Raw genomic sequence first — 24,598 nt, forward strand, 5'->3', positions numbered from 1 at the left:
CTGTGGGCTAATATGGGAGGTTAGGGGACACTATGGGAGTTGAAATGCACTGTGGAAGGTTATAGAGCAGGGATATGCAATTAGCGGACCTCCAGCTGTTCCAAAACTACAAGTCCCATCATGCCTCTGCCTCTGGGTGTCATGCTTATGGCTGTCAAAGTCTTGCTATGCCTCATGGGACTTGTAGTTCTGCAACAGCTGGAGGTCCGTTAATTGCATTTCCCTGTTATAGAGTATCTGTAGCTGGCTGGAAGCCCAGAAGGATGGAGGATGCAGCCCAGCAGTGGGTCATGTTGACGGTCAGTGAGGAGAACCACTGCTTTAGAGCAGTGGTCATCAACCCTGTCCTCAGGGCCCACTAACAGGCCAGGTTTGCAAGATAACTGAAATACATCACAGGTGATATCATTAGCTGCTCAGTGATTGCAGTATTCTAGTCTACATCTCCCCAAGGTAATACATAAAACCTGGCCTGTTAGTGGGCCCTGAGGACAGGGTTGATGACCACTGCTTTAAAGGGAGCACGAACTGATGTTTACAGCTAGACATTCAAAAAAAAAAAAAAAAAAAATTGCATCCCTGTGCTCTTACCCATTATACAAACTACCAAAGCAATACACGACTAGGAGAGAAAATAACTTTTCATACAGCTCCTTGAACAGACAGTGTTATGTCTATAGCACACACCAAGAATTACATTTATTTAAAGCATTAAATAGAACTGTGCAACAGTTGTGAATATTTCATTGCAATTCAGTAAATAAACATTCAGTTCATCCATTACAGCAGGAAACAATGAAGCTGATGGCAATGAAGCGGTGAGACGAATACAACAAGACACCCTGAATGAGAAAGGTATGCATTTTGTATGAACTCGCTAGCATGAAAGCATAGCAGCCAAAGGAGCACTATCTGTATTAGTAATACTGTTTAGTGGACCATAAGGTTTAGCTGGCTGGGTAAGTCATAAATAAACATTTCAATCATTTTATATTTTGAAATTAATTTATTTGCATTTATTTTGTATCGTTTTTCTTTTAAAAATGATTTGCAAATGCATTAGCGGTACTACGGATACATCTGTGCCTTTTTATATTGTGACTTTTGGATTGATAAATGCACATGATTCATGAATAGCAGAGTAAAAACAACTTGAGAAAACACATTAAACTGGGAAAGTAAAGCTAGCAAATAGTCATTACTATTGGGGGCCATTTCTAAGTTTGCTCCATTTTCCTTGCTCTAGTTGTCAACAATCAGCAACATTTTAGAGGTAAATAAACATACTTTTTGGTTGGAGTAGAGAATGGTCCGAACCCCTGTCAGTTTTCGTTTTGGCCACCTGGGGTCTATTTGGGAGATCTTCACTTCCTGCCCTGTAGACAATACAGAAGGTGAGAGAAGTTCTCTCTAAAGTGAGGAAAATAGCCACTTTTGGTCGGAAATTCCAACCGTGTGTATGCTCCATTGGACTTTTACTGGCGGAATTTCCGCCAGCAAAAGATTGAGAGCACGTTCTCTATTTTTCAGATGGAAAAAGTTCCAATCGGAAATTCCGATCGTCTGTATGCAATTCCAACGCGCAAAATTCCTGCGCATGCTCGGAAACAATTTGACGCATGCTCGGAAGCATTGAAATTAATTTTCCTGGCTCGTCATAGTGTTGTACATCACCGCGTTCTTGACGGTTGAAAGTTCAGAGAAAGTTTGTGTGACCGTGTGTATGCAAGCCAAGCTTGAGCGGAATTCCATCGGAAAAAACATCCAAGATTTTTCCGACGGAAATTCCGCTTGTGTGTACAGGGCATTAGACAGTTGTCATCAGTGTCCCCAATGGGAATATTTAATCTTTATTCCTGTTCTGGTTACACCTCAACATTTTGGATTCTCCTCACTTTCAGTTGCAGGGACAGTGGTCTAGAGGGTAAATCTCCGCAGCAGGGATATAGGCAGCAAAAAAAACTTGACAGGGGTTCTAACCCTTCACCACTCTACGCATAACTAAAAATAAAAAAGTTTTGTAGCTTATTAATCTTTTGGGGGTCATTTGCCTCCTGTAAGCGCTCTTTGATGACATTGTGGTGGTGTGTATTCACTGGCAGGATTGTGTTTACAAAGGAGAACACAGACGTTTCATTGGCGCTTCATTGGACTTTGATTTGTGTTGTTATCATTTATGATTCACTCTAGGTTAGTATGATGTAAACATGTTTTCTTGCATGAAGTTCCGTTTCAAAATCCCCTTACAACATTTCAATGGGAATCAAATCAGGGCTTTGACAGTCTTTGGCAATCAATAACTCTCTTTTTATTCTCTTGAGCATTTCCTTGGTGTTTTTGCTAGTGTGCTTTGGATCATTATTGTGTTTCCAGATCAGCTTCAACTTTTGAACAGATGGCCTAACATGCTGATGAAGTGCACTTTGATATGATGTAGACTGTAAGCTCCCCAGGCCTTAAAGCAAACCCAAAAAATACAATTTCCAGCATCATTTTTTTTACAGTTGCTATGAGGTTCTTCTCCTGTAAAGACATTAATTGGTCTTTAATGAACATTCATTTAGATCATTAAAATGAATACACCACATGGATTTTATGTGCAATTTTCTCAAGTTTCTCACCTTTATCTAATATTTGCCTTTTCAAATAAATTGAAAAAGTCAACGATTTTTATGGGGTGTATCTACTTTTTCACATCACTGTTTATACAAGCTGTTTTGCCTTCAAAGCATTTTTATTTTTGTCCATCCAGTTCTGCGATTTTATGCAGCTCTGCCACACAACACAGCCCTGTTTTGCAGGGGAAGATATCCAATTTTTTCTGCTGATGTTCAGTAACGCTCACAGGTCTCCGTCCCTCAAACCCCACTCCCCACCCCAACTCCAACCCTCACCCCCCCCCCTTGACTGGATAGTAATAGGAGAAGCATCAGACTGATGCTCTCCTTTCTCTATCACTCTGCTTTCTCCTTCTATTAACATGTTCCTTGCACTTGATCATGATTGGCTCCTTGTGCTGCTTCTCTCTCTCTGAATCAAAGCTCTGCTGTACAGGGACTGTAAGGGGCATCAGGCTGAATTAGTATACTTACACTGCTTACATTTATAAAAATGACATAAGGCTGTATTTACAGTATGAATACAAAGTTGCATTAATGTATGCCCTTTATTTCCTGCCTGGAGTCCAGCTCCAGGCAGAAAAACCACTTCATCCCCGGAAGATTTGATTAAAACCACTTCATCCCCAGAAGATTTGGCTGCTCAATGACCGTACTTTTTTTTTGCGATACCGCACTGCATAAATTTAACTGACAAGTGCGCGGTCGTGCGGCGCTGTACCCAAACAAAATTGATGTCCTTTTTTTCCCATAAATAGAGCTTTCTTTTGGTGGTATTTGATCACCTCTGCGGTTTTTATTTTTTGCGCTATAAACAAAAGAAGAACGACAATTTTATAAAAAAAAACAATGGGGGTTATTTACGAAAGGCAAATCCACTCTGCACTGCAAGTGCACTTGGAAGTGCAGTCACTGTAGATCTGAGGGAAAGATCTGAAATGAGGAGAAGCTCTGCTGATTTTATCATCCAATCATGTACAAGCTAAAATGCTCTTTCTTATTTTCCTTGCATTTCCCCCTCAGATCTACAGCGACTGCACTTCCAAGTGGACTTGTAGTGCAAAGTGGATTTGCCTTTCATAAATAACCCCTCAATATCTTTTACTTTTTGCTATAATAAATATCCCACATTTGTAATAAAAAAACACATTTTTTCCTCAGTTTAGGCCGATATGTATTCTTCTACATATTTTTGGTAAAAAAAATTGCAATAAGCGTATATTGATTGGTTAAAATAGGGGATAGATTAATGCCATTTTTATTATTATTTTTTTTTTTTACTAGTAATGACGGCGATCTGAGATTTTTATCGGAACTGCAATATTGCAGCGGACAAATTGGATACTTTTGACACATTTTTGGGACCATTGACAATTATACAGCGATCAGTGCTAAAAAAATGCACTGATTACTGTATAAATGTCACTGGTAGGGAAGGGGTTAACACTAGTGGGCGATCAAGGGCTTAACTGTGTTCTCTCACTGTGTTCTAACTGTACGGGGAGGGGACTGTCTGGGAGGAGAGAGATCGGTGTTTATAATTAGTATGAACACAAGATCTGTCTCTACCCTCCTGAAAGAACTGGGATTTGTATGTTTACACACACAGATCCCGGTTCTCGCTCTGTCACGAGTGATCGCGGGCGCACCCGCAAGGCACTCGCATCAGCTCCGGGCACACGCTGTGGGCGTGCGCGCCCCTGGCGGCGCATGCGTGCCCCTAGTGGCCGAAAGGCAAAGCAACATAAGGTAACGCCGTTTTGCCCAGCCGTGCCATTCTGCAGCAGTAAAACTGCGACGGCTGGTCGGCAAGCAGTTAACCCCCCTGGCGGTATGATTATGTCAGATTTTTTCTTGTCAAAAGAAGTTTATTGAGTATACAATATTATAAAGATACATAAAGTAAGTTTACAAGGATCTATAAAGTAAGCTCATTGTTTTACAGTGGGGTTTATATAGGTAAATATTATGAAATTTCAAATATTAAACATTGGGTTCACGTAAACCTAAATTAAAGATATATATCATTTCCTTAGTTACTTTTGTAGGTATTTAAATGATTTATACCTACTATACATATTGTTTACAGGTAGAGTGTATATAGGTCAAATAAATTCTGATAATGAGCTTTAAACGTAAGGTGGAGAAAAGGAAAGAGAAAGAAGAAAAAGGGTAGAAAGGCAGAGGTATGGTCCACAAGGTTGTCCCGCTCGTCAGTTTATTATTCTTTTTAGTTCTCTTTGAAGCCTTAGAATGGGTGTCTCTGTAAGTAATTTATTCTGTTACCCTGGCAACAGGACAGAGTCATTGAAATTTGACAGGAACTGTTGTTTTATCCAAGGATGCCAAAGTTTTTCAAATTTTGGAATTTGATTTTGATCGATGGCTACCATCTTAGCATGGGACATTGTATTATTCATTCTGTGAATTGTTTCTGCTAGTACCAATGTAGGAGATTTCCATGCCTTGGCCACTGTTTGTTTTGCAGCCGTTATTAGTTGGATCATAAGTTTGAATTGAGAGAGTGTTAACCATTCCGGTTTTAGATTAAGTAAAGTTATATATGGATCTGGTTGTATTATTTTTTTAAATATTTTAGATGCAATCACGAAGACTTCCTTTCAGAAGGTTTGGATTACTGGGCACGTCCACCATATGTGTAAATGTGTGCCTATTTCTGGGCATCCTCGAAAACAAAGAGCTGAGGTATTAGGTGAATATGTTGCCACTCTAGCGGGTACAAGGTACCAGCGAGTTAGGACTTTATAATTTGTCTCCAGTGCTAAGATGTTGGGTGAAGATGACTTAGATGTGAGCCATATATTAGACCAGTCCGTGTCTTCTAAAGTTCGTCCCAGGTCCTCCTCCCACCTCTGAACGTAAGAGGGTCTATTAAGATTTACTACTCCATATAATTGATTATAAAGTGATGAAATTGTACCTTTAGCAAATGGATCTTTGTACAGATTGATTCAAAAATGGATAATTGGGATAATGGTGTATCCCCCTTTAGGAATGGTGTATAGAAATTTTTGATTTGGAGATATCTAAATATCTCAGAGTTTGGTAGATCATATTTTTCTCTAAGCGATGGGAATGAAAGGAATGATTTCGATGCTATGAAGTCATTAAGTGTCTGAATGCCTGATGTTGTCCAAGCTTTAAAAGAATTTGGGTAGATCCATGCCGGATAAAAGGCCAGATTTCTGATAAAAGAAAGGAGAGGATTGTGTGGAGATTGTAACTGATATTTGGTTTTTAGTTTATCCCAGAGAGATAAGAAGTGTTTAGTTATGGGATTATGAATTTTAAAGCGGTCTTTAGGATCAAGCCATAACAAGTTTGATATTAATAGAGGGTCATTTTCTGAAGCCTCTATAAATACCCATAATGGGATTTCCTGTTTTGCATGGTATTTGGACAGACTGGCCAAATGTGCTGCTCTGTAGTAGTTAGTAAAATTAGGGTATCCCAGGCCTCCTTTATTTTTGGGAAGATGTAGTGTGTGTATAGGTATACGTGGTTTAGAAGAACCCCATATAAACGAAGTTGCTCTTTTTTGTACTATTCTCAAAAAATAGGAAGGAATTGGAATAGGGAGGACTCTGAATAGATAAAGCAATTTGGGTAGAATAGTCATTTTGATTGCATTAATCTTCCCTATCCAGGATAAAGGAAGCTGCGACCATTGTTTTATTAGATTTGTGATCTGTCTTAATACAGGAGGATAATTGGTTGAGAATAAGTCAGAATGAGATGCTGTTAAATGAATTCCAAGATATGGGATTGATTTTTCTGCCCAGGTGAATGGGAGTGCAGCCCTAGCCGGGATCAATTCCATGTTTGTGAGCGAAATATTAAGCACTAGGCATTTCTTAGGATTAATCATAAGGCCGGATAGGGCTGCAAATCCATCAAGAGCTGGTATTAAGTTAGGACCAGAGACCTGTGGTGATGATAGAAAAAGTAATATATCATCTGCAAATATACATAATTTGTGTGTAATACCTCCTACTTCAATGTCAGTTATAGTTTGGTTTGTTCTGATGTATTGGGCCATGGGTTCGAGTATAAGGGCAAATAATAAGGGAGATAATGGGCAACCCTGTCGGGTACCTCTTTCGATATTAAAGGCGTCAGATTTGTATCCAGCATATTTTATATAGGCTTTGGGTTTATTATATAATGCTTTGATCCATGTTAAAAAGTGGGGTCCAAAACCCCATTTTTGTAATGAATATTGCATATATTGCCAGGATACTGTGTCAAATGCCCTCTTAATATCGAGAGATAGAAAACATAAAGGGATTTTCCGTTTTTTAGCAATATGTGCCAATAACACTGCCCTGCGTATATTATCACCTGCCTGTCTATTTGGCATGAAGCCTACTTGATCTCTATGTATTAATTTTCCTATAATGCTATTGAGGCGTTTTGCTATTATTTTTGCTAATAATTTAATATCAAGGTTTAACAGAGAGATAGGCCGATAATTCACACAGGAAGTATCATCAGAAAGGGGTTTTGGGATCATACAAACAATTGCCATTAGTGTTTCTTGCCGAAAAGAATGTCCATCTAGAAGTTTGTTAAAAGTTTCAGTGAGAATGGGAGAGAGTATTTCTGAGAATGTTTTATAGTATAAAGCCGAGTAGCCGTCTGGGCCTGGTCTTTTGTTAAGTTTTAGGTCTTTTATGGCGTTAGCAACTTCATCTATAGTTATAGGCTCATCCAAACTGCTTTTTTGATTCTGAGACAACTCAGGTAAGGTTATTTTTGAGAAGAAGGATTCAGCCTCTGTAGGATTAAATTCATTGTTTGTCTTGTATAAAGTTGCGAGATGTGAGTGAAATTTATGGACTATTTTAACTGGATTACAAGTGTAAACATTTTTTGATAATTTCAAACGTATTGGTTTGAAAGATTTGTTAGTTGAATTTAATGCCCGAGCCAAATATGTACCTGGTTTGTTTGTATTCATGTAGAGATTGTGTTTGGAGCGTTTGAGGGATTTATCAACTGACTCAGTGAGAAATAGATCGTATTCCAATCTAGATTTTTCCAGATGAGATTTTGTACTCTGAGATGGATTATCTTGGAATGATATGTAGGCTGCATTAAAATTGAGTTCTAGTTTTTTTGCTAGATTTTTGCGTTCCCGTTTAAATAGTGCCATTTGTCTTTGTATTGTACCACGCAAGACAGGCTTATGAGCTTCCCACAGTGTTATTGGGGAAATGTCTGTTGTATTATTAATTAATATGTATTCCTTTAAAGCTTGTTCAATGGCCATCTGATGTAGTGGGTGTTTGAGCATTATGTCCGGTAAGTAGCACGCTGGGTCATGCGCTTTTGGTATGGCTGAGGCTATAGTAGTGTATACTGCATTATGGTCAGACCACGGAATCGGAATTATATCTGATGCAATAATTTCTGGTTTCATTCCTATTGTTAGAAAAATATGATCTATTCTGGTGAAGGTTTGATGAGGGTGCGAGAAATAAGTGAATTTCTTTTTCATTAGGTTACTTTCTCTCCACGAATCTACCAGATTGTATTTGGAAAGAAGTTGAGAAAAAGGTAATCTAGAGGTTATTTTGGATGGTGTAAAAGGTGATTTATCTAGAAATGGGAGGAGGACCTGGTTCGAATCCCCGCACATTATCTCTGTTCCTATTTTGTGTGTATTAATCACTTGTAATATATGTGAGAGGAATGGTGTAGGTTGTTTGTTAGGAGCGTAGTAGGAAATCACCGTGATTGCTGTATCCATTATATAACCCATGAGTATCAGGTATCTACCTTCTGGGTCTTTAATTTCTGATGATAAGGTGAATGGTGTGGATCGGTGAAATGCAATTAGAGTTCCCCTTTGTTTGGTACAGGCAGAAGCCGTGTAAATTTGTTGATAAAAAGGAGAAATATGTTTTGGAGTAGAATCTTTGGTGAAGTGTGTTTCTTGGAGGCATACTATGTGAGCCTTCTTGTTATGGAAAGCACGGAAGGCTTTGGTCCTTTTTTGAGGGACATTTATTCCCTGAACATTCAGGGAAAGTATATTCAGTGGTGCCATGGCAACAGATCAAATAGTTTTGACTTACTTTTTGTTATGCAGAGCTGACTGCGCAGATCAACCTGTGTGGACTGAAGAGATGAAAAGATAGGAAAGAAACCAGTGAATTCTGGAGTAAAGAGTAAACAAAAAACATATGAGATTAGATGATACATTGTATAAATTATTTTTTGCAAGTAATCACAATTTACCCGTGAAAGAGAATAAATATCTCTCTCAGGGGAATAAGTGCCTTCGTCACACTCCCACATAATATGGTTGGGAGAATGAGGAGGGCTAATGGGGGTACACGGATCTTCCGCTTACAGGAGAGAAGTGCTATGTCAAAAGACATCAAAATGATGATTCATTAATTGGAGTGCAGAATATGGTTTTTGTTGAAATTATTTATTCCAGGGTGGTTGTATATGGTTAGTCTTGCCCTAGGCTAAATAATTCAGTTAGAAAGGTACTGTTAATAACTTTGGTATTGATGAAGATAGTTTGAATTATTTTGGGATTTTAACCCTTTTAGAGTAAACAATTACATATTTTATTCATATGTAACTGTTTAGATATGTTAACTCATAAAATTGAGGTTGTATTGCTTCAGATTAGAATAAACAAAAACATAGTTCTAGGAACTAGTTAGGTAATAATATATTTGTTTTAAGAAAAGAAAGAAAAAGCTTCCATTACTTCTGGATTATTGAACATATTTGTCCTAAAAAGTAATAAATCTATTGTTATTACCTGAAAATATATAACTGAACAAGAATTTCCTTATTTTACTTATATATTCTAAGGCTATATGAATCAGAAGTAATAAGAAATATAACTGGAATGTAACATGATCCCACACAGTGTGTGACTATCAGAATGCAGTCACATTCAGTTATAAATACAGGTTTTTTTATAGAGAACCATCTCTTAGTATAATAAATGAAGAGATATCAGGAATTAGGATGTCAGTCCATTGAATCTTCTTGGTCCATGGATGATGTGGTATAACGGCCTCTTTTATGAGAATGATGATTCCCATTTTGTTCTGAAATTTTCTGGGTGCTGCCTGAAGGTGAAGATGATGCCATTCTTCTGCGTGTGGGAGAGTTGCTGCTTGTGGGTTCTGTCAGATTTAATTTTAAAAGGGTTTGTTGTAGTTTATCTGCTGATCTGCTTCTGTAAATTGTACCTTGGTAGTTAAATCTGACTGAAAAGGGGAAGCCCCATTGATACATAATGTTGTGGCATTGCAGTTCCATTAGTTGGGGTTTCATGGATCGTCTTTTAGTAATAGTAAGTTGGGATAGGTCAGCAAAAATTTGATAACTGTGTCCTTGAAAATTAAGTTCCTTTTTTTCTCTTGCAGCAATTAGTATTTGTTCTTTCGTTCTGTAATAATGAAATTTTGTGATTATATCACGTGGGGGTCCATCTTTCTTTTTGGCTGTGAGGGCTCTGTGTACTCTGTCCAGTTCTAAACGTTCAATAGGGATATCTGGCTTTAGTTCTTGTAATAGAGCAGTAATAGTAGATTGCAGGTCTGTCACAGTTTCAGGTATTCCCCTTATGCGCAAGTTTGAACGTCTGGCTCTATTTTCGTAATCTTCGAGCTTAGTTTGAAGTATTAAATTCTCTTCTTTTAATTGTTCCAATTCTGTTATATTTTCTTGGGTTGTAATTTCAATTTCATCCATTTTTATTTCTAAGGCTGCGGTGCGGTTTCCCAGCTCTCTTATTTCTTTGGTTAGGCTTTTTGTTATTTGGTCTGAGGTTTGTTTTAAAGCCTTATGAAGCATCTTTTCAAATTGTAATAATATTACTGGGGATGCTGAGGAGGCTTGTGGAGAAGTTTGTGAGAGGATTTGTTCTGTATCTGACTCAAATGGAGAGTCTTGCTGTGACATTTTCTGTCTGTGAGAGCGCCCTGATGCTGTATATTGTGAGGTGACTGGAGCTGCTTTAGTTGCAGTGAGTGCCTGTGAGCTCTTTGTGAGGTGATTTTTATTTCTGCCACGGCTTCCTCCCAGTACCATATTTCCTGCCCAAACTTTCACAGTTTGTTCCCTGGGGCAAAAAGGTTCAAATGGATACCTTTTGAGCCTGCAGGCTCCGCTTTGTCCTTCTCTTCTCTCCTCAGCGGTGCGGAGCTCTAACAATGCATGTCTGCTCCGCCCATCTCCTCCTATGTCAGATTTTTTCATCTCAAAGCGGTACATTGTTTTGCATAGAAATTTGGTGTTTTATATTGTAGGTCTGTAATTCTTAGTAATAACACACTTAAATCTGTCCGAACAAGAGTCTAGTAGACATCTTGAGTATGATGAAGTTTTAAACTCAAAATCATAAATTATAATATAATAAATGACTATAAATAATTATAACAAATAATATATCAACAATGTAATCAAAAACACTGAAATTTGCTCAGTTGCAGAATTGTCGCTGTCGTCACTTTCAGTTTCAGTGTCTGATCACAAATTTCCCCACAAATCACTATTGCTCAATTCAGAAAGTGATTCTAATTCACGATCACTGTTTTCTAGCTAGTCTAAAACCGCTTTTGACATAAAGGGACGCTTTTTGGTTGCTATGGACAATCTCAAGTTTCTGGGCAAAAAGAACAGTATATATAATATAAAACTGCAAGCAGGGCACTGGACAAAGCATTAGGGACAAAGGGGAGGTGAAATGATTCGATACAGTAATGTAATCTGTAAGATTACAGTGTACTGTATGTGTTCTGTATTTTTCACTTTTTGAATTTGCCACCAGGCTCCGCCCTGTGCGTCGCATGACGCTTGCAGGGAACGGAGCCCAGAACAGTAATACATCGGGCGGATGATCCAGCGGAGTACACAACGGTGGGACATTGCAGAATACTGGGGACAAGGTAAGTACGCTGTACATGGATCATTCGATGCAATCCTGAGTGTGGCTCGGGGGTTACCGCTTTTGGTAATGAAAATTCACCCCGAGCCACACTCGAGAATACCACCAGGAAGGTTAAGCAGATTGGATTAAAAAAAGAGACAATGGAGTTGATTTACTAAAGGCAAATAGACTGTGCATTTTGCAACGTACAGTTGTACTTTGCGAGTGCAGTTTCTACAGAGCTTATTAAATGAGGTGAAGCTTCACTTTGCAAAGAATACCCAATCACAGGCAAGGAAAAAAAAAAGCATTTTTGCTTGCACATGATTGGATGACGGAAGTCAGCAGAGCTTCTGCTCATTTATTAAGCTCTGGAACAACTGCTCTTGCAAAGTGCACAGTCTATTTGCCTTTAGTAAATCAACCCTGATGTGCTTGCTTTAGATTTCCATGTTTTTATTCTTATTTGAGTGAATGCACAAGTTGTAAGCTTTCATTTCTACCCAAATGTCAGGTAGAAAATTGTATACGGAGCCAAACTTCTGCATTGAGAATTGAGCTATTCTACAATATGGTGATTTAAATGCTGTATGCAACATTTAAGCTAGCCAGGCATCAACTTCAATGCATATGGGTCCACCAGAGGAGTTTTAACAGTGTGGCCAAAACAAAAAAGACGTTGGATGCACTTTGTGTAAAGCCTCCATTTAAATTTAGTCTTCAAGCAGCATTTGATAGTTTTGTTATTTTTAATAGGCTTTAAAATTAATAATAGGAACTCTACACTTGTAATTTTAAAATTATTGGTATAGTAGTTTATAAATTCTACTGTACATACCTAAATGATCAACAAGTCAAAAAAAATCTGATAAAAATACATGAGAGCTTTGTTCATTGGATTGGCTTTACACATGTTGATAAAGTTACTTGATCTGTCTGTTACTTGGGGGTCTATGCAGTTTACATCTCTACATTCCTAAAAAGATCTTAGTTGTGGGAAGTGGTGGGGTGGGGGGCAAAAAAGGAGTACAAAAATGCTGTCACCACTTTGAAGGCAGATTCAATCATCAATCACTTGCATTTGTATCTGAGCAGGTAATGATCAGTAAGGCAAATTTATACTTTTTGTAGAACAGATATTAGTACTAAAGGGATAATATAACTATTCTTGCAGATGATCATTTTGTGGACATGAAGCATTGGAGCCTACTGTATAGACATACATACTGTAAAAGGGTACTGGAAGTTAATAGTTAAGTCTAATATCAGTTCATTTGATTGATGTAATACCAAGATTTAAACTATAATTTAGGTATAATTAATTGAATGGATGACCTTGTCTAGCAAAGCGGATTGGTTTTCAGTCTACAAAATTTACAGTTTACCAAATAATTTATTGATGTACAGTAGCTGTGGAAGCAGCAAGGTGTTTTTCAATTTTGCGAATTCATTCAATTATTCATTAAAATATATAGCAAAAAGACAGCTACAACGTAAATTGGCTGAATAGAACTTGGGCTCTGGCTAATGCACTGCTCTTTCAGCCTTTCAGCATGATACGGATACTCTTAACCTGCCTGGCGGTATGATTATTTCAGATTTTTGCGTCTCAAAGCGGTACCATTATTTTGTCGTTTTATATTGTAGGTCTGTAATTCTTAGCAATAACACACTTAGATCTGTCCACCAAGAGTCTAGTAGATATCCCGGGTATGATGAAGTTTAAAACACAAAATCATAAATTCTAATATAATGAATAAATATAAATAATTAAAAAAAAATAATATAATAATAATAAAATACATTTCCCCACGATTCACTATCGCTCAATTCTGCAAGTGTTCTAATTTACTATCACTGTTTTCTAGCTGGTCTAAAGCCACTTTTGACGTAAAGGGACACTTTTTGGTTGCTATGGACAATCTCAAGTTTCCAGGCAGAAATAACAGTATATGTAATATAAAACTGCATGCAGGGCATGGGCCAAAGCACTGGGGACAAAAGGGAAGTGAAATGATTTCATACAGTACTGTAATCTGTAAGATTACAGTACTGTATGTGTTATGATTTTTATATTTTTTGAATTTGCCGCCAGGCTCCGACCCCGTGTGTCGCAATGCTCACAGGGAACAGAGCCTGGCACAGAGAGGCTTCGGGCAGAGGACGGAGCCCGCAGACAGTGCGGGGGGACCTCGCAGGCTCCTGGGGACAAGGTAAGTATACGGCACCAGGATCCTGAGATGTAATCCCGAGTGTGGCTCGGGGTTACCGCTAATGGTACTGAAATACATTTATCGCTTTTCATTTCATGCTTTTCAGTTCGTTTCTGAATGGCCGTTCGTCAACCAGATATGTTGCGGAATCAGAGGAGATAACGTGTTATTTATTATTGGCCTTGGAATTATTGCTTTGAGATTATTTTTTTGGTTGAATAATGATATGATTTGGTAAATTTTCTATATTTTTGGATGCATAGTATGCACTTTTTGGTTATTTTCTTTTGGCAGATAACATATCTTTTTTTTTTTTTTAAATGCACAATAAAAAAATTGTGGAGAATAATACTTGGCTATGTGTTATGGCAGTTATGTTTTAAAAAATACAATGTAAAATTGACAAGGGACACCAACATAGTTGTATCTTTGTTCTTAAAAACTAGGGGATAATGGTGTTGTGGCACAAATAAAAAAAAACAAAAAAAACTTAATAATATTATTCTTGATATCACTAGAAAAAAAAGCCTTTGAAAATTTGTTTGCAAAAACTCCATCAGTATCACAAGCTAAGCAGCTTCATTATTATCCCATTAAAGAATACGAGAATTGTGCGCTGCATTTGGAGATTTCATAATTTGCCACGTCACGAATGTTAATTCTCCATTACGATCGTTAGTTTACAAGACCGACCGCTTCTGCTTCCGAGCATGCGTGTTTGTACTTTGGACTTTTGTTCAACGGACTTGGGTACACACGATTGGAAAGTCCGACAACACACATTTGTTGGCGGAAAATTTGAGAACATGCTAGCCAACATTTGTTGGCGGAAAGTCCGACAATTGTGCGATGGAGCTTACACAGGGTCGGACTTACCGCCAACAAGCTCACATCCAATATTTCCCGATGGAAAATCCGATTGTGTGTACGCGGCATTAGTCTCAGCATAAAATAAAATACAAGAAGAGGAGTGCTCCTAAATGCAATATATTGGTGCACCATAAATAACAATAGTACTTACAAAAGTCAAAGCACAGTCTGCCAGAAGCCTAGGCAGGAGACAGAAGCTGACATCTATCCAACAGTGGAGCTGAGTGGTACTAGTAGTCAATGTTGGAGCATGTAGAGACACAACATTAACAGGAAAGGCCATTCTTTCAGGTGCAGCATTGAACTGCTCCTTTGTCAAATCTGAGGAGTCCCCTCCAAAGTTCCCTTCGAAACACTCATTAAGCTTCGAAGCACTCATTAAACTGGTGCACCCAGAATTTGGTGCAGCTGTGCATAGTAACCAATTAGCTTTTATATTGTATTGCCAAAGCTTAATGGAACAAGCTGAAGTTACAAGCTGCATTGGTTACTATGCTCAGTTGCACCAGATTCTGTGTGCATCAGTTTTAGTAAATCTCCCCCACTGTGACTCTGCTGCTTCTACTATTGTGCGTCCTAAATTACTTGTACACTTTGACTAACAGATGCAACCACTCCTGTCTGGTAGCTTGGGTAATATGATCATTTTTGCTATCCTACCTAGTTTAGAAAGTCCAAAGGACCGGAGAGATTGAAGTTCCTAAGGTAGGGACTGTAAGAAGCTTTGATTGTTTAGGTCAAATAGGCGGGACTTCGAGGAAGTTAGATGAATTCCAAGGTATGGTTTGGAGTGGTCTTCCCATTTAAACGAGAAGGTCTGGGAGAGGTGATGTTTCATATCTGGGGTAGGGTATGTAGGTTCAAATTGAATGATTTGGTTTTGTTTAGCTTATAGTAGGAGACTTTAGTAAACTCTGACAAGATGTTACGGACAGCTGGGAGATGGTGATCATTAGGATGATGTCATCAGCAATAAGACTGACTTTATGTTCTACGCCTTTGAGTTTAATTTCAGAGATTAAGGGGCTTTCCCTAATATTTGCTGCTAAAGGTTCGATAAGGAGGGCAAAAATAATGGGAGATAGGGGGCACCCTTGACACATTCCATTTGTAATATCATAGGGCTTTGAGAGTATGCCAGCAGTTAAGACCTTCGCTGATGGATCAGAGTATAGGGATAAAATTGCAGACTGAAGTCAACCAGTGATGCCAAACTTTTGTAATACTACTTTTAAGTATCCCCAATGCACCCGGTAAAATTCCTTCTCTGCATCTAAAGAGAGGAGCAGAGAAGGCATTTTCTGGTGTTCAAGACTGTGAATTAAGGTGATCAGACGTTTAGTTGCATCGGGGGCTTGGCGTCCGTGTATAAAGCCCACCTGGCCTGGATGTTTCAAGGCTGGGAGGAGTGGAAGTAATCTACGGGCAATTACTTGGGAGAATATCTTTATATATGTATTTAGCAGTGAAATTGGTCTGTAGTTTTGTGTTAGTTGGGGATCTTTACCAGGTTTAGGAATAGTAGTTATTACGGATTGTAACATTTCCTTCGGAGGAGAGCCAGAGGATGCGGCATGGTTGTAGAGTGAGGCCACATAGGGTAAGAAGAAGAGGAGCAAATTGCTTGTAATATTCATTGGTTAAATATGTGAAAAAATCTCATGCTAAATATAAGTGTAGACTGCTGCACTTTTAACACTCCTTGGATCAAGCATATAGTGAAAAAAAGTGAAAATATAAAAGATTGCGCTGTCTCATAAATACAGAAGAAAACTCTTATTAGAAAAGTTATAACAAACACAGTGTATCAAATAGTGATTAATGGAGAGTTCAATAAACAAGTGTCCATGTGTATCAGAAATGATGTGCTATCCATCGTTCACAGTGATAATAAAGTATATCAATCCAATTGAAAATAAAGTCGGCTTCTTACCAGATCCAGATGATCTCTAGATTATAAGAGATCATCTAACTCATGAGGTAAGAAAATGCCCGATGCCTGGCCACATCCTCTATGTGTCTCCTGACCTCCGAGATGGATGAATCCAACAGTCCCAGGCTCAGTGTCCCCACACTGCACTCTCCAGACTCTGTCTCCACACTGGAAATGTACTCCACAGCGTCCCAGTACAGCTTGCCTTTTTCAGGGTAATCACTGTGCTTCACTCAGGTGTGTGTGCAGGATATGGGAACGCAGAAATGTAGCTGGTCAGTGGATAAAGAATAGAGATTTACTGACTGCAGGAATGATGATATAGAGAGAAAATTTGGTTGGGGGGTAGAAGGGTCAAGCTGAGGGTTGAAGAAGGAATGATAATATTCCCCAAAGGCATTGGCAATATCCTGGGGATTGACTAGTGGGGTGTCTGGTAGGTAATAGATGCAATAAACTGTAAGTATTTGTACAATGCTAACACAAACACAGTCCCATTTTATGGTTAAAAATGTTACTTTAATGCAAAGAACTTGTATTATTTTATATTCAAAGGCAATATCAAAATATAAGCAGGACAAATGAAATGAAATATATTTTTGCAACAGGGACAATAATTAGAGAGTCAATGACTTTTGTATTAAAAAATATATAATATTTAATCCTTGAGTTGTCATGTATAGTAGGATGAATGATAAGTAGGATGAGAAGGATAAGTATATAGTAATTCCCCTAAATCCTAAACAAACAGGAAACTTGTGCAGTTCTGTTCAAAAAGGTAATATATAATTAGGTCCAGATTACCCTTCACAACCTAGACAAGCGCATACAGCCTAGTTGGTATAAGAATGTATGGTGATGTGATTGGTGTCTGTAATTCAGTTTTCTATACTTAAAGAACACAGGCTTACTGTATGTCCATAGCTTTAAGATCCTATTCAAACTTGACTGGTCCCTTGTGATTCATAACCACATGCATTTTAACATACAGCATTTCACACATTAATGTACGTTATTTAGGACTGGCTGCAAACACAAAAACAACAGATCAAAAAACAGACCTGCATCTTTTGTTTCTAAATGTATATTACAAATATTTCCCCTAGGAACCGGGACTTTTTAGGCACAGATTGTGAGACACTCTAATGTGTAAAAGTTATTAGATAATTTTATTAACAAGTATCAAAACTAACAAACATATATTTATAAAAACCATACTAATAGGGCTGTTGTACAAATCACTTAAGATACATATATTTCCTGGAAAAGTCCACCTCTTCATAAGGAAATTACTGTTAAAAAATATGTACAGTAAAAATATTGATACAACCACCCAACTGAGTAAGGAAGAAGAAAGGGCCATTGACCAACTCGTTTCCCTTCTCGAAGAAAATGACCAATCGGATCTGATTGACTGTGTCGACATTGAAAAACTTCTGGCCAATGTCGACAGTGAATCTGATGAAAAACCTTCCAAATCCAGATCCACACTTAAAAAAAAGTCTGATCAGTTTCCACCACCCAGTTCGAACCCAAATGTAGTGGCATTCCTAAAACTGGTATCTCCAGATCTGAACAAAATACCTATAAAAGCACATTCCAAAGACAATTTGATATCCTTGGAAAAACAGGCACTATATGACTTATCAAAGAATTATTCGTTGGTGGTTAAACCATCTGATAAAGGTGGGAATACAGTCATAATGAATAATGATCAGTATACCAACATGTGCAAAAAAATTCTCAAAAATGAGAATTGGTATCGCCTTATTCCTTTCAACATGATTGGCAAATTTAACACCATATTTTTTGATCTCGTAAATACAGCGGGTAGGAATGGTATTATAACAGCTACAACATGAAAATACATACGTACGGAAAATCCTAAAATCCTGACTTTTTACTCACTTCCCAAGATACATAAAGATAGGAATGACCCACCGGGCCGTCCTATAATCTTGGGAAATGGCTCCATCTTTGAGAGACTCAGTTGCTTGATAGACGAACATTTGAGACCTTTTGTGAGTAGCCTCCCATCGTACGTGAAAGATACAATGAATTTCCTCAAAATTTTGGATGGTCTATGTATATCCACACACTCGACTTTAGTAACCATTGACGTTGCGGTGCTCTATAGTTCAATTTCACATACCCTAGGTCTGGCTGCCATTCATCACATTCTATCTCAACAGATAGATGATGAATGGCCCTACAGCAACTTTATTGTTCAGTCATTGGACTTTATCCTCAACCATAATGTTTTTACCTTTGATGGCTCACACTACCTCCAGGTGCAGGGTATTGCTATGGGGACTTGTTGTGCCCCATCGTACGCCAATCTGTATCTGAGGGAGTGGGAGTGGTCACTTATGGCTGACACGATGTACACTGGCCACATCACGATGTGGGTAAGATACATTGATGATGTGTTTTTTGGCCAGACTTAATAAGAACCAGTTTAACCTGACTTTTACTATGGCCTACCATTCCTGTGAGGTGACGTTTCTGGATGTCACTGTCCTCCGAGGGAAGGGCGGTGCCATCCAGACTCATCTCTTCAGGAAATTAACAGCAGGAAATTCCATACTCCACGCTTCCAGCTTCCATCCCCGTCTGCTTATAACCTCTATACCTTTCAGTCAATATCTTCGTACCAGACGAAACTGTTCTGAGGAAAAAATATTTCAAATCGAAGCAAAAAAATTACAGACTAGACTGTTAGAGAGGGGATACTCAAAAACCTAACTCAAGAAGGCGTATAGAAAATCATTGGAGAAGATGAGATGTGAACTTCTATATCCCCAAAAACAAAAGAAAGACAGTCAGAATTAATATTCAACCAGAATAATATTGCCATTTTCTATTTAGCATAATAAAATTTGCAATATAGTTAAAAAATATTGGCACCTTCTATCTATGGACCCAAACATAGGTAGATTTGTGCCATGTAAACCTATCATTACCTTCAAGTGTGCCACATCAATCAAGACCGTATAGTACAAAGCGAATTTAGAGGAGAAAACCAAGGCGACCCCTGTAAACTCAAGGGTACATACAACTGTGGTGGATGTACCTTTTGTCAGTTTATACAAGTAGATCCCACATGTACATTACCCAATGGCAAAATCTTCAAAGCAATGCATTTTGCGAATTGCAAGACTATAGGGGTGGTGTACCTGCTAGTATGCGATTGTGGCTTTTATGTGGGAAAGACTAAGGTCGAATTGCGCTCCAGAATATCCAAACACATCATGAAGGGGTGTAACCCAGATCTCCATTTGGGGAGGCATGTAACATCTGTACACAATGGTATCTTTCCAATTTTTATTTTTGGTTCTCTAGAGTACACCCCAATCCAAGAGGGGGCGATTGGAATAAGGTTATATTGCAAAAAGAACTGAAATGGATCTTTTCCCTTCAGGCTACAATCTTTCCAGGCCTCAATGAGGCTGTCAATTACAAGCCCTTTCTTGAAGGGTTTGTATCTGGAGGGATGAAAAATAGCCAATCTAGCTCCCTGCTTTTTGACCTATATGAATGGGTTCTCCCTATATGCACGATATAGATATTCATCTCCCTCTTTTCCAACTAACGTTTCTTTCTGAATATCTAGGGATAATGTCATTACCTATTTTGTACACTATATATGTATATGTATACACTGCTAGGAAATAAGATGTCTGCTTTGTATTTGACCTCAGGTCCTATATCCATGTCCGCCACAACATGTACTTCAACTACACATGTCCATGTATTCCAGGGTATTCAATTCTATTCATTCATCTTTTCACTTTTCCATTAACTTCTTTATAAACTTTCTCCTAGGTCTGTATGGGGGCTATGGTGGGGTGTCTGTGCTCTTCCTATGCACAATCCCAGCATGCGTGGGCCGTTTATGCTCACGGGTTTCTGGTGTGGTGAAGAAAATTTTCACTGGATCTGCCCGCCTGCCCTGTTTGGCAAATCCCTGTGGTCCCCCGCAATTAGGTGGGCATATGACACTGGCTGCTTAGTTTGTGCCACTGTCTTTCCCTAATTCCATCTATGCCCCATCCATTGTGGCTGTCTAGTTGACAAACTGCTGCCTGTCCTGGCGCAGGCGCAGAGCTGTCTCGGGGAGGTATTCCATTCTTCTTCCTCTCCTCTCCAACGCCGCGGCTCCACGAATGACCATGCATGCATGTCAGTGGGAGCGCAACGCATGACGTCACTCCGTCCACGTCGCCATTTTGGGTGTGGGAAGGGGTGGCGCCGTGCACTGCGCTCTCAGGGGACCGGTCAGTCAGCAGCAGACGGGTGTCGGTGATTACCATCACCTTCACTTGTCATGTGGCGGTATTAGTCAGGCTAGTCCTCCCTATATATGGGGAATCTCGCCTGGCTCACACTTAGCAGTAACCTCTTGGGGAGACAGGACATTACAGATCCCACTGGTGCAGGTAAAAACTTTAACCAAGCAGCAATTGATACTCTTTATGAAGTCATTTTGATTGCTTGATAATTATACATTGCTTATATCTTCCCTTGCTTTTTGTAGACTGCCATATTATTGGATGGTCTCTCCAGACTGGTTGGCTTGCTGAGGGTTCATTTTGTGATACCTCAGCCACTGACTGGGCTTTTTATGCACATCAGTTTTTCTTTATCCATCGGCTTTACACTCTGTCCATGAAATAAACCAGTGAAGGATTGGGATTTTTCCTAGACCCTGCCTCCCCCCAAGCCTATACAGCATTCTCTGAGGTATTGACTTTGCCTTGTTACTCATGATTAGATGTACAAACATTACTATAACCCCCAGCTTCAACCTCATTATATGAGGGTCTATAGATGCTTAAATGGGGCTTTTCTTATATAGAGCTCTAGATTTTTAAACTGCTGTTCTTTTACATCTTTTGCCTCCTTGCTGATACAGTCCCGGTTTGGCGCATAGGCGAGCACTGCATTCACCTCCCCTGTGACCAAGGAGTTTTTCTTTTAATTTCAAGCTATCTACTTTTTTCTGCTGGCCTATCTGGCCATTTCTTATGTTGGACCCTGCCATACTATTGGACATGTGAGTACATGAACAAACGTAGACCACGCTCTTCCTATGTTTTCATCTGTTGCCACTATGTGGATAAGATTATTTATTGGATGTATGATGTTACTAAAAAAAACTTTTTTGTATTTTAGATTATCAATAACACATAAATTGCATAACGGATTATCCCTGAAGAAGGAGTTTATTATACTCCGTAACGCATAGGATTTCAAATGCATATGGTTTTGTTTTATGTTCACAATTTTGGTGCATGTACACTTAGATTTTTCCAGGAAATATATGCATCTTAAGTGATTTGTACAACAGCCCGTGTAGGGGTGCAGTGGTAGGGGTGATGGGAGGGTCAGAGTTGGAGTGTAGGTGGCTATCAGTATGGTTTTTATAAATATATGTTTGTTACTTTTGATACTTGTTAATAAAATTATGTAATAACGTTTACACATTAGAGTGTCTCACAATCTGTGCCTAAAAAGTCCAGGTTCCTAGGGGAAATATTTGTAATATACCCAAGTTAGGGATGTTGGCCATTTTACAGCAGATCAAATCCACTTCCATGTTTTTGATGTTGTTTCTAAATGTAGCGCACCAGAGCACATGTGGTGCACTATAGTGCATGTCAGTTGGCACCTACTGCACTGAATGGGTGCTGCTCTAAATGAATGGTACTGTAGCACAATGCTTAGAACGCTGCCTGTAGTGATATTACATGGTAAAACAGTTATTATACTACAAAGCATACAAAAGAACTACTGGCAAGGGAGCTCTCTTTAGCAGAAAGCCATCTATTAGGACATACTGGTTATCTTTAAACCGTTCAAAATGTTTTTTATATATGGTTTTCCTTTTATACTGTTTTTTGTATTAAATGTTAGTCAAAGGATGCATGTTCTTATGCTGTTTTAAAGCTATTAAAGTCATTTTAGCCTTTCTCAGAGTTGTTTTGTAGTGATTTAAAGCACGCTTATGTAGCTATGGCACAAATGATTTTTGTTCCAGCTGTCATTAAGGAGTATTCAATACATTTATACATCAGATCCCATCCAGTATGAAAGGAGCTTACATAGAAAGCAATGCAGCCTCATTATAGTGCATGGGACATACACATATATAAATAGTCTTCCAATGTAAAAATGAATAGTGATTGCTTGAAATTGAATGCTCTTTTAAAATGAAGAAAAATGCAAATGGTTTGAGAAGCCTAACAATGACTTGATTGGAAGCAACACACTGAGCCAGTTCAGATGTTGATACAAAATGTTGCTGTATATATGGTGAAAAAATATGCAGTCGTGTATATCATTCATAGTGTTTTTTTTTTTTTTTTTTTGCATAGTGGTTACATATAGTGGTTACGTTGCATATTTTTATTAGTGGGTCAACGTTACATTGTGTATTGCAGCGTGGAAGTGATTATTACTAATGTTTAGTATATTAAATTCCAATATAAAACCAGCAGGCAGATAAAAACACACTAGTTCTATTGAAAAGAAAGATAATCAAATGTATTTTTAAATGCAATGTGTCTATACAATTAGTAAGTAATTCTATTTCGATATTTCATGTACAGTAGAACTCAGGCTGGGAGTGGAAATGCAAGACTAAGATCTAATGAGGCTTGGTGGCATGCACATGTTTATCAGGGGAGGAGTAGAATAATAAAGTTATATTGAATGCTGACTCATATGTTGTTCCTGTGTACATATTGACAGCAGGCAATGCCAACTATGCATTTAGTGTAATTGGCTTCTCTGATGGTATTTGGCGACAATGCTTGAGGATGGTAATAGAAGTCCACACCTTTTCCACTTGCCTGCAGCACTTATAGTGACCACATGGCCTGCAAATGTAGTGCTTATTAAACAGAGATCAGGCAATACAGTGTTTTCATGGTATACATTATTACTTTTATCTTGCACCTTTCCATATTTTGCAGGCGTTGCCTTTATTTAATTAATGTTCTTCTTGCTCTTGGCAAGTGAGGTTCATAGGGTGGGAAGCAATTTTAAAGTATTAATAAGAAATTATAGTGTGCTGTAAAGGTTAACGCTCTAAAACTGTATGTATACCTGTGGTTTTTGTTTGAATAAATTCTTAAGGTTTTGTTCCATTTTTTATCATTGTTATTGGGGACAGTGTTCAGAAATATAATTTATGTTGGAAGTTTGAATGTGGCTGGTGATGAAGAAAGCAGAGCGAGGGGTAATAATATAACACCGACCACAGGAGGTCCTGAGATCTCCTTCTACTGACACTGTTAAATGGCTTGTGAAACTCTTACTGCAGTTGGATTTTAAATATTGCAGATTGAGGTAAATTAAAGTGATATATTAAAGGCATTTAAAAAAAATAAGAAACTTGTTATACTTACCTGCTCTGTGCAGTGGTTTTGCACAGAGCAGCCTGAATCCTCCTCTTTTTGCCCCCCCGCCGGTGCTCTTGGCCCCTCCCTCCTGCTGAGCTCCTCCAGAGCAGTGTGGACACCCAAGCAGGCTCACTCCTTAGCCGCTGATCTGCGTTCCCAATCACACATAGAGCCCTGGCTCGGCCTCGTCCCCTTTCTCTCCTCATTGGTTCACTGGCTGTCTCAGCCAATGAGGAGTGAGAGTCCCTGGAGAGTCGAGGCTCTTGTGCACATTGCTGAATCACAATGAGGCTCAGGTTAGGGCCCTTTCACACTGGGGCGGCGTGGGCGGCAAAGCCCAGCTATTGTAAGCGGCGCTTTACTGTCGGTATTCTAGCGGAAAGGGTTAAAAACCACCGTAAAGCTCCTCTGCAGAGGTATAGCCGCGCCGTCCCATTGATTTCAATGGGCAGGAGCGGTAAAGGAACGGTATACACTCCGCTCCTTCACCGCTCTGAAGATGCTGCTAGCAGGACTTTTTTTCCTGTCCTGCTAGCGCACCACTCCAGTGTGAAAGCCCTCGGGGCTTTCACACTGGAATCAAAGCAGCGGCACTTTCGGGTCGGTTTGCAGGCACTATTATTAGCGCAATA

The 24,598-nt window shown here is 38.8% G+C and overlaps 1 protein-coding gene across 4 annotated transcripts in view; it reads left to right on the forward strand.

Annotated features, from left to right (window-relative positions):
- DHRSX (dehydrogenase/reductase X-linked) overlaps positions 1-24,598 on the forward strand; it is an 863,646-nt gene that overhangs the window by 385,070 nt on the left and 453,978 nt on the right. For all 4 annotated transcript variants that reach the window (XM_073616402.1, XM_073616400.1, XM_073616401.1 and 1 more), the window contains exon 3: positions 787-855. In XM_073616402.1, coding sequence (XP_073472503.1) covers positions 787-855 — 69 coding nt within the window. The remainder of the gene's footprint in view (positions 1-786; positions 856-24,598) is intronic.

The sequence above is a fragment of the Aquarana catesbeiana genome, linkage group LG02 (assembly GCF_042186555.1).
Source record: "Aquarana catesbeiana isolate 2022-GZ linkage group LG02, ASM4218655v1, whole genome shotgun sequence".
Lineage (NCBI taxonomy): Eukaryota > Metazoa > Chordata > Amphibia > Anura > Ranidae > Aquarana > Aquarana catesbeiana.